At 51.2% G+C, this 10,904-nt stretch overlaps 1 protein-coding gene across 1 annotated transcript in view; it reads left to right on the forward strand.

The window, feature by feature from the left end:
- Positions 1 to 10,904, forward strand: part of grin2ba (glutamate receptor, ionotropic, N-methyl D-aspartate 2B-a) — a gene marked incomplete at its 3' end in the record, with an annotated part of 45,142 nt that extends 34,238 nt beyond the window's left edge. Inside the window, exons 10-14 of the mRNA XM_079745626.1 lie at positions 948 to 1,177; positions 1,567 to 1,727; positions 2,861 to 3,048; positions 4,603 to 4,841; positions 8,727 to 10,904. Coding sequence (XP_079601752.1) covers positions 948 to 1,177; positions 1,567 to 1,727; positions 2,861 to 3,048; positions 4,603 to 4,841; positions 8,727 to 10,904 — 2,996 coding nt within the window. The remainder of the gene's footprint in view (positions 1 to 947; positions 1,178 to 1,566; positions 1,728 to 2,860; positions 3,049 to 4,602; positions 4,842 to 8,726) is intronic.

Below are 10,904 nucleotides of genomic sequence, written 5' to 3' on the forward strand. Positions count from 1 at the left end.
GCTTCAACATACACAACAAAAAAAATACAGATTAAAAAACGCTGGCTCAATAGAGACTGGAAACAATTAACAACAGAACAGTGATGGGGGAAGGGCAGCGAAACAAATGTACAAATACAATATAGTGTTGAGTGTGGAGACATTCTGCAGCAGAAGATGTGGCCTGGGAGTGTTTGTGTGTCGATGCGGAGTACCCGGTCCCCATGCTGACTACTTATTCATTGAGCAGACTCTTTTAAACAGAGAGATTTACGGTGAATTCAGATCAGTTATTAAGGAGCAGGTAGGGATTTAGGGGGAATCTTGCTCTAGGACATTGGGGTTCGAACCCAGAACTAACCACTCGGCTAACAACTACTCCAGGGGTCAGGAACCTACAGCTCTATAGCCATACATAACTCTATAGCCATGCAATGAACAAGCCATGGCTTGTTCATTGCATCAACCCTCCCACAATGCTGAAAATAGATTTTTTTGTCCAAATTAAATTGTATGCAAAATAATGTTAAATAAAAGAAAAAAAGACAAACATAATAATACAATGAACGTCTTTCTGGGTTTCATACCCAGATGTTTGGAAAAAGTCATAAAGCCATGCTAATTTCCAGGTAAAATTCGACAGCATCTATTTACCATAATATCATAATCTACAATCAGAGTAGATAATGAAATGCCAGGATTATAATATAACAGGAGTATCATTCTTTCCAGGCAAAGTGGTCATGTCTAATTTGCAATGAATAAACATCTTGCCTAAGGGTGAATGGTAATTCTGTGAACTCTTATTATTCGGCTCTTCAAAGAACAACGTAAACTGATGACATTCTGTAAGGGTCTACCAACTGAGAGGGTTCCTTGACTTAGACTTTCTACCTCAAATTTTACCTGACCTTGATGCCCATTCCAGGACATCTGTCCTAATCTAATCCCCCCCCCCCCTCTCTTAGAGCCCCACGGGCCCTCCTTCACCATCGGGAAGGCCATCTGGCTGCTGTGGGGTCTGGTGTTCAACAACTCCGTGCCGGTCCAGAACCCAAAGGGCACCACCAGTAAGATCATGGTGTCGGTGTGGGCCTTCTTCGCTGTCATCTTCCTGGCCTCCTACACTGCCAACCTGGCCGCCTTCATGATCCAGGAGGAGTACGTGGACCAGGTCACCGGCCTGTCTGACAAGAAGGTACAGAGGCAGGGGGTGGAGTGATGGATGGATGCTAGGTCAATGGGTGATGATTATATCTGAATGAATACAGAGATGTATTGATCAAATCAAGGATCAAATTATTGAGTGTCAGAACAATGGGTGGTTTTATAGATTAATTGATAGATTGAGGGCGAGAAAGATCAATGATGTGTTGAATTATGGATAAGTGAAGGATGATAAAGTTAATACGCGTCAGTTAACGGTTCACTTCTTTCTCTCCTCTTGCTCCTCCTCCTCCTCCTCCTCTTCTCCTTCTTCCTCTCATCATCACCCCATCTTCCTCCTCCTCTTCTTTCCCTCCGCCCCCCCACCGCATCTCCTCCTCTTCCTCCCCCTCCTCCTCCTCCTCCTCTTCCTCACCTCAGTTCCAGAGGCCCAATGACTTCTCCCCGCCGTTCCGCTTCGGGACGGTCCCGAACGGAAGCACAGAGCGGAACATCAGGAATAACTACCCGGAAATGCACGGCTACATGGTGAAGTTCCACCAGCGCAACGTCAACGATGCCCTGCAGAGCCTTAAGACAGGGTGAGGAACCACATCCCCCGTAGAGGCTGCTTCAGACCAGACAGACCAGACCAGACAGAAGACACACCCGTTTTAGGAGGGGATTTCATAGAGCCCTCATGTTAAACCTAGACTGGTCCCACCGAAATGACAAGTTCAATAACTGTTTTGATAGGAACATGACACATTGGGTACCATTTAGAGTTCCTGTAGTGCGTGCCTTTACCAAGTTTTGGCAGCTGTCATGCAGTACTGGACGCTGATTGGCAGAGATAGACAGTAGGTTTTATGCTTAGAATTGCCATGTTGAATCTTGAAGACGACTTGAGATTAATGGAAACGTCCCAATACTAGTTAAATTCGACACCACAAAGTTCTAAAACGACCCTTTTGCAGTGTTCTACCAAGTGTTCTCCTGCTCCTAGCTGTATGGTTTTGGGCTATGGATTGGTGCTATGCTATGTAGCAGTCCTAGCTGTGTGGGGCTGGGCTATGTGTTGGTGTTATTCTACGTAGCAGAGCTAGCTGTGGGGTGCTAGGCTACGTGTCAGAGCTAGCTGTATGGTGCTGAGCTATGTTGTGGTGCTACGCTAAATAGCAGACCTATCTGTATAGTGATGGGCAATGTTGTGGTGCTATGCTACAAAGCAGAGCTAGCTATGTGGTGCTGGGCTATGTGGTTGTGCTACACTATGTAGCAGAGCAAGCTATGTGGTGGTGCTTCATTATGTAGCAGAGCTAGCTGTTTGGTGCTATGAGCATTTGGCAAAGCAAGAGGACCATTAAACTTATCTGCAGCTTAGCGCTACTTAACAGGTTAATTGGGATGTCTTGGCTGTGCTTTCTGGCATTGCAGCCTTAATTAATGTAACCTTACTCTCGCTCTTTCTCACTCTCTCTCTATATCTCCTTACCTCTCTCTTTCTGACTCATCTCACTCTCTCTAACTTGAGTCTATTTTGGTAAACTTCAACAAAACATTATTAATAATGTGAGGAACAACGATTACACAGCAAGGGACGGATGACAACAAACCAATGCTCTCTCTTTCCCTGACCCTCACTGTTGTTTGGTGTGCGTGATGTGGGTGTGTGTGTGTGTGTGGTGTGTGTTTTTGTGCCTGGGGTGTGTTTGTGCCTTATTCGATGTGTTAGGAAGCTTGACGCCTTTATCTACGACGCGGCGGTGCTGAACTACATGGCGGGACGCGACGAGGGCTGCAAGCTGGTGACCATCGGCAGCGGGTACATCTTCGCCACCACGGGATACGGCATCGCCATCCAGAAGGAGTCCATGTGGAAGAGACACGTGGACCTGGCCATCCTGCAGCTGTTTGGTGACGGTGAGGACCTCTTGTCATTAAGTACAGCCGATCTGTGATCCCTGCTTTTTAATCCAGTGGTTCCCAACCTTTTTTTGGCCCGTGACATCATTTCTAGCTCTGAAAATGTTTGTGACCCTAAAGTTAAACTTTTATGCATCTTGCTTAGACAGAAATTGTTTTTTACTCAATCAGTCCGCCGGTAATATCAATGTCCTGATGAACCCAATTGATCGCTCTACTACACACTAGTAGGCGTCGATTGTAGTTTGCTCATGGCTATGAATCAGAGGTCACTCAGTTCGCATATACAGGACGTCTATGAGATCTTAAAAAAGGTCTCATAGACGTTTGGGTCTATGAAAAAGGACCATAAAGTCTCTAAAGCCGCTAGCCATCTCCTGGGACAACATATGATTGTCAGGGGATCCCAAGTCGGGAACCTCTAGTGATTTAACCTAGTGATTTTAGCCATCACTCGCAGCACTAGGAGTAGTGGCCCTGGGACTAAGTCTACTGCTGGTGCCATGGCCGAGAGCACCCCCAGAAGTATGAACCTAACATGAATATGTTTTGGCCCCAGCTGAGTTAGAACCCCTGAAATTCTTGCTTTGAACCACCGCTGATGTTGTTGCGATGAACAGCCTCTCGGAGGCACCAAAGTAGCCAAACCTATAGTGCCTCTTTAAGTTGTCAAATATTTAAGCTCGCAGACAGTGTTGTTTACTTTAATGTTTTTATGTTATACTGCATGCTTCATTGTCCAATGACTATACATGCAACAAAGTCGCAGCTTTCAACCCCAACCTGACGTACAACCACACTACATACTGCAACTCACTTACTGCAGGTGTGCACTGTTTGTGAGTGTGTGTGTATTTGTGTTTGTGTGTTTGTTCCTGTGAGTGCATGCTCGCGTGTGTGTTTCTGTGTGTGGGTGGGTCTTTAGTTATGTGTATGTGTGAGTGTGTGTGTGTGTGTGTGTGTGTGTGTGTGTGTGTGTGTGTATGTGTTTATATGTGTCTCTGTGTGTGTGTGTGTGTGTGTGTGTGTGTGTGTTTGTGTGTGTGTGTTTGTGTGTGTTTGTGTGTGTGTGTGTGTGTTTGTGTGTGTGTGTGTGTGTGTGTGTGTGTGTGCGTGTGTGTGTTTGAAGCTAGTTTCTGCTTCCTGAACCAGGGGCCCTCAAGGGCCCAATGAAGTCTGTTCCAGTTAAAGCTGCCAGGACCCTGGTCTACTTCTGAGTCTGTGTGTGTGCGTTTGTGTGGTAATATGGGTCAGGTCTTTGTATTTCGGCTGCTTCTGTGTAAAGAGGGTCATTTGTTTATCAGTGTGTGTGTCAGACAGAGAGAGAGAGAGATTTACATAAACAGATCCATCGTCCATCTTGTTACAGTAATTGTTGAATAGTGTTTTAACACTTTTATAACTCTTTATTTCGAATACCGTTGCAAATAACGATAACTAAAAGGCCTTATCCTTCTCCACTCCACCTTTTACATTTCACCTCCTTTTTCCCTCACTCCCTCCTCCTCCCCCTTTGTCTCCTTCCTCTCGCCTCCCCCCCCCCCCACCCAGGTGAGATGGAGGAGCTGGAGGCTATGTGGCTGACAGGGATCTGCCATCACGAGAAGAACGAGGTGATGTCCAGCCAGCTGGACGTGGACAACATGGCGGGCGTGTTCTACATGCTGGGCGCGGCCATGGCGCTGTCTCTCATCACCTTCATCTGCGAGCACTGGTTCTACTGGCAGCTGCGCTTCTGCTTCATGGGATACTGCTCCGGACAGCCCGGCTTCGTCTTCTCCATTAGCAGGGTGAGAGAGCGGGGGAGAGGGGGGAGGGAGGAGGGGAGGGAGGGGAGGGAGAGAGAGGTGGGGGTGAAAAGGAGAGTGGGGGGATGAGGGTGGGGTGAGGAAGGGAGGGGTGAGAGAAGGGAGGGTGGCTACGTGCATGTATACAAAGGTCTAGTTATGCGATCTAGGTACAAGTGTAGTTATGAGACGTATATACAGGTGTAGTTATTAGACATATATACAGTACAGGTATAGTTATGAGACGCATATACAGGTGTAGTTATTAGACATATATACAGTACAGGTATAGTTATGAGACGCATATACAGGTGAAGTCATGAGACGTAGGGACAGGTGTAGTAATGAGACGTATACACAGGTGTCGTGATCAGATTTAGAGGTGTAGTTATGATGTGTAGGTCCAGGTGTAGAGGGACAGTGGTACATGTAGGTACAGTACTGCTGTAGCTGCTGTACACCTGTAGTGGGGGCGTGGGTTTTGGGTGGTGTCGGTGCTTACATGTTGAGCTGAAATCAATATTTTACTCAACCACCCCAGCGGTGGATTAGTAGCGTATCCCTGGAGAGCAAAGTCACCTCGGGGCATTTGATTGGTTGCTCAGGTCGCTCCGACATGGCCGTCGTGTAATTCACCACACCGCTGCAGGCTACACGCTACGTGGCTAATTTAAAATACACCCTTTATATTTTCTCTCTCTCTCTCTCTCTCTCTGACTCTCTCTCTCTCTCTCTCACTCTCTCTCACTCTCTCTCACTCTCACTCTCTCTCCCCGTTCCATCACGGTACCGTTTTTTTCTGTTCTGTTCTGCTCCTAATATCACGCTTCAGTGCCCGACTTTGATTATTTAGTATGTCGTTCATTTAGCGAGGGGTTTGGAGTGCGTCAGGGTCAGGTTTGTGGGACTGCCAGCGGCTGTAGTCTGCTTGCAAGCAGCTGTAGTCCTTTAGCACCTACCCATTCTCGTCTCTTAGTTCCTTGCAGTTATTATTGCAGTGTTATTATTGCAGCTTATTGCAGTGTCTATAAGCTGCCAGCGGTTGTGGTCCTGTACCTAATGGTAGTTGTCGTCCATTAGTTGCTAGGGGCTGCATTCTAGTAGCTAGAGGGTTGTAGTCTCATAGCTGCTCGTGTTTGTAGTCCATTAGTTTCTACCAGCTGTAGTCTAGGAGCTAGAGGGCTGAAGCCTTGTAGCTAGCGGTTGTAGTCTCATAGCTACTCGTGTTTGTAGTCTATTAGTTTCTACCAGCTGTAGTCTAGGAGCTGGAGGGCTGAAGCCTCATAGCTAGCGGTTGTACTCTCATTGCTACTCGTGTTTGTAGTCCATTAGTTTCTACCAACTGTAGTCTAGGAGCTAGAGGACTGAAGCCTCGTAGCTAGCAATTGTAGTCTCATAGCTACTGGTGTTTGTAGTCCATTAGTTTCTACCAGCTGTAGTCTAGGACCTAGAGGGCTGAAGCCTCGTAGCTAGCGGTTGTAGTCTCATAGCTACTTGTGTTTGTAGTCCATTAGTTTCTACCAGCTGTAGTCTAGGAGCTAGAGGGCTGAAGCCTCGTAGCTAGCGGTTGTAGTCTCATAGTTCATATTGGTTGTAGTCCATTCGTTTCTACCAGCTGTAGTCTAGTAGCTAGGCATTGTAGTCTGGTAGCTAATAGTGACTGTCATCTAATATCTGCCAGCCGTTGTAGTCCACTTGCTGATAGCGGTGGTAGTCTATTTGCTTTAAGTGGCGATAGTCCTTTAGTTGTGAGCGATTGTAGTCCAGTACATGTGCTGTGTGTTTGTCACCCCTCTAACACATTAGCTTGTCGCGCGAATCTGCGCCCGGGGGCGTAGCGTCTACCGTCCTGTACAGACGTGACCTTTCAAGAGATGAATCATCTGAGATTCACAGTTACAGCCTGTGTTTCTTCACAGAAACAACGTTTACACGACCACATCCAATGGGCTCATTGGTATTCAGGACACACTTTCACACATAATGGAACAACAATAGCTGAAATTACCGCTGATTATCTCTCCTCTATCCCTGCTGCAGCTTACTCTCCCCCTCTCCTCCCCCTCTTTGGCCCCTGCTGCCCCCCCTCCGCCCTCTTGCTCTGCCACACAGATTGATTCTGTTTCTCCACAGCCTAATCCAATAGACTTTATTATGATTCTGGCAATTAACATTTAAGCCCTACCGTGTACAAATTAGAAATCTGTCACATGGCGGCCATTTGGTAAGCTCCCCATTTGGTTCTCATCAAGTTTGGTTAGCATCAGGTTTGGTGAGTGGCGAGTTGGGTCAAGATCATATTTGGTTAGCATCACACCTGGTTTGCATCACACCTGGTTAGCCTCGTGTTTAGTTATCTCTGCGTTAAGTTCGCATACAATTTTGTTTGCATCCTATCGGCTTAGAATCAGGTTTTGGTTAGCGGCCCATTTGGTTAGCATCTCAGTCTCAGTGTAGCCGGTGTGAGCCGCACTCCCCTGGCTGGCTGCCCCCTCTGGGCCCACCTGCAACACTGAGACTAATGAGAGAGACTGAGAGGGGTCTCTGGTGACTGAGAACAGTAAACGTATTAGCGACTTAATGGGCCTTGTTTCACCAGAGAGAACAGGTCTGTTATGGGGCGAGCGGCAGAGATAGACAAGGGGAAGGGTCCCTTCCAATTACCGCCGGAGTACAAGGAGTGGAGTACTTAGAACATTTCTAATTTAAATATACAAATTCATGTTCCTAGAAATCCTCCAAACCACCAGATTAGAATCAAACAAAGGAAAGAGAGAGAGTGTGTGTGTGTGTGTGTGTGTGTGTGTGTGTGTGTGTGTGTGTGTGTGTGTGTGGGGGGGGGGGGGGGGGGGGGGGGGAATGGGTGAATGTGTGTGTGTGTGTGTGTGTGTGTGTGTGTGTGTGTGTGTGTGTGTGTGTGTGTGCGCGTGTGTTTGTGTGTGTACGAATGGATGAATGTGTGTGTTTGTATGTTTTGTTTGTGTGTGTGTTTGAATTTGTGAATGTGTGTATGGTTTTATGAATGTGTGTATGTTTGTGTGTGTGTGTGTGTGTGTGTGTCTGAAGGCATGCGTTTCAAAGTGGGGCAAAGATAATATTTCCTAGATGGTGGACATTATGTCCTCTCCAGGCCTCCATAGGACCAGGAATACTTTTAGTTTACCATCGATCTGGTTCCTCCTCACTTCTCTCCCCCTTCTCCCCCTCTCCCCCTCGCAGCAGTTTTCCTCTAAGTATCGTCTCGTACATCACTGAATACAAATGACTCTATTCGTCTTGCTGTCATGACACAGCCACCTCCCCAGGGTCCTACAGGGAATCCTTGTCTCTGAAGCCACTAGCACAACAACCCTCTCATCACTGGTGCTGGGTTTACAACGAGCTTTACATCTGTCATTTCAACCCAATGCTTATTGTGGGCTAGAGAGACAGAGTGGGGATTTTCACCCCTGTCTGTGTACATATACTCTCTAATGTTGTTCAATCATGTGTGTTCAAACCCTAACGTCCTCAGTCTACCTCCTAGAGCAGGATGCCCCTAACCCAGCCCTGCTCCTTGGTGACCGGTCTCTGTACTGTCTAACCCCTACCTATGCTTTCATGACATGTCTCTATACTGTCTAACCTCTACCTGCGCCCTAATGACCTGTCTACTGTTTAACCCCTACCTGTTCCTGAATGAACTGTCTCTCCGCAATCCAACCCCTACCTGCTCATTAATAACTTGTGTCTCTACTGTCCAACCCCTACCTGCTCATTAATGACCTTTTTATCCCTTAAAGCCCTATTGTATAAAGGCGTCTGCTAGACGACTAAACAAGTGACAATGAGCTACTGCTCTGTGTGTTCTCCGACTATCTAACGGTTGTATTCACTTTGGGCTTGCAGGGCATCTACAGCTGCATCCACGGCGTGCAGATCGAGGAGAAGAGCAGCTCAGGCCTCAACTCCCCGTCGGGCACCATCAACAACACCCACTCCAACATCCTGCGGCTCCTGCGCACCGCCAAGAACATGGCGTCCCTCTCGGGCGTCAACGGCTCGCCGCACAGCGCGCTGGACTTCATCCGCCGTGAGTCGTCTGTCTACGACATCTCGGAGCACCGCCGCAGCCTGGCGGGCCACTCGGACTGCAAGCCCCAGTACCCGCCCGACGACAACATGTTCAGCGACTACATCAGCGAGGTGGAGCGGACGTTCGGCAACCTGCACCTGAAGGACAGCAACCTGTACCAGGACCACTACCTGCACCACCACACCGGCTCTGCGCTGGGCCTCAACGGGCCGCCCGCCAACCGGCCCCTCAGCCTGGGCAGCGGCAGCTCCCTGGAGGGGGGCATGTTCGACTGTGACAGCCTGGGCGGAGGGGTGGCGCCCATCTTCACCACGCAGCCCCGCTCGGCGCTGACCCACCGCAACATGAGTAAGTTCGACCTGCTGTCAGGACAGGCGCCCCCCCCGGGGCCGGGCTTCCAGGGTGGCCTGCCCGACCTGTACGGCAAGTTCTCCTTCAAGGCGGGGGCTTCCAGCTCCAACTACGTCCCCGGCCACGGCTACTGTGGCGGGCGGCCCGGGGACGACGACGGCAACGCTCGCTCGGACGTGTCGGACATCTCCACGCACACCGTGACCTACGGCAACCTGGAGGGCAACGCCAAGAAGCGCAAGCAGTACCGCGACAGCCTCAAGAAGAGGCCGGCCTCGGCCAAGTCGCGCCGCGAGCTGGACGAGATTGAGCTGGGCTACCGGAGGAAGCCGTACCACATCAGCCACCACCACTACCACAACCACCGCTCAGCCTCGCCACCTCCGCCCCTCCCCGCCGAGCGCAAGAGGGGCGGCGGAGTCGGGGGCGGAGGAGTGGGGAGCAACGGGGGCAGCGCCTACATGTTCAGAGACAAGGAGAGCGTGCGGGACTTCTACCTGGACCAGTTCCGTCCCAAAGAGGGCGTGCCCCAGTGGGAGCACGTGGACCTGACGGACGGGCCCCGGGACGGGGTGGTGGGCGGGCCGGGGCCCTGCACCCAGCTGGTGCCCGTGGACGACTTCCTGAAGGGCAAGCCCAAGAAGCCCGACTCCAAGGGCGACTGGGAGTGCCGGACCTGCCGGGCGAGCTGCAGCGGGAAGCCGATGTCGGTCCACGGGGTCGGGTATGGCTGCGGGTCTTCGGGGGGCGGTGGCGGCAGCCGGCCGAGCTCGGCCACCTGCATGCGGTGCGAGGGCTGCAAGAAGACGGGGAACCTGTACGACATCAGCGAGGACAACAACCACCTGTTGGAACAGCTGGGGGGGGGCGGCGGCGGGCCTCAGCTCCAGCAGAGGAGGAGGAGCGGTGGCTTCGGGAAGCCGCTGAGGAGGCAGCACTCCTACGACGCCTTCGTGGACCTCCAGAAGGAGGAGCTGGCCGGGATGGGCAACATGCTGGGGGGGCCGGGAGGAGGCCCCGGCGGAGGCGTGATGCTGCCGCCGCCCCGCAGTGTCAGCCTGAAGGAGAAGGAGCGCTACCTAGAGGGCACCAGCCCCTTCGCGCACATCTTCCAGCGCCACGGCGGGTCGGAGCGGGACCGCGACCCGCTGTTCTACGGCGGCGAGAGCCACGCGGGAGGCGGGTCGCCGTTCGGCATCGTCCGGGGTGACGGGGTCCACCGCCGCTCGGTGGGGGAGCGGGACATGAGGGAGCGCTCCCTGATGGAGGGAGGGGGCTCAGGGTTCTCCCTGTCCAAGTCTCTGTACCCCGACCGGGTCAACCACAACCCCTTCATCCCCACCTTCGACGACGACCAGTGTCTGATGCACGGGGCCAAGCAGTACTACATGAAGAAGCAGCAGCAGCAGCTGCAGGGCAGCCGGGGGGACCTCAGGGGCCCCATGGGCGTAACGTCCTACCTGCCGGCCTCGGCCACCGCGGGGGTCATGTCCAACGTGGCCCCGCGGTTCCCCAAGGACCTGGGCCTAGGGGGCATGAACCACCACGGCTCCATGCTGGGGGTCGGGCCCCCCCGGCCCTTCAACGGAAGCAATGGTCACGTGTACGAGAAACTGTCCAGCATTGAGTCAGACGTGTGA

This window comes from Pollachius pollachius (genome assembly GCF_949987615.1).
Source record: "Pollachius pollachius genome assembly, chromosome: 11".
In the NCBI taxonomy this organism is placed as follows: Eukaryota; Metazoa; Chordata; class Actinopteri; order Gadiformes; family Gadidae; genus Pollachius; species Pollachius pollachius.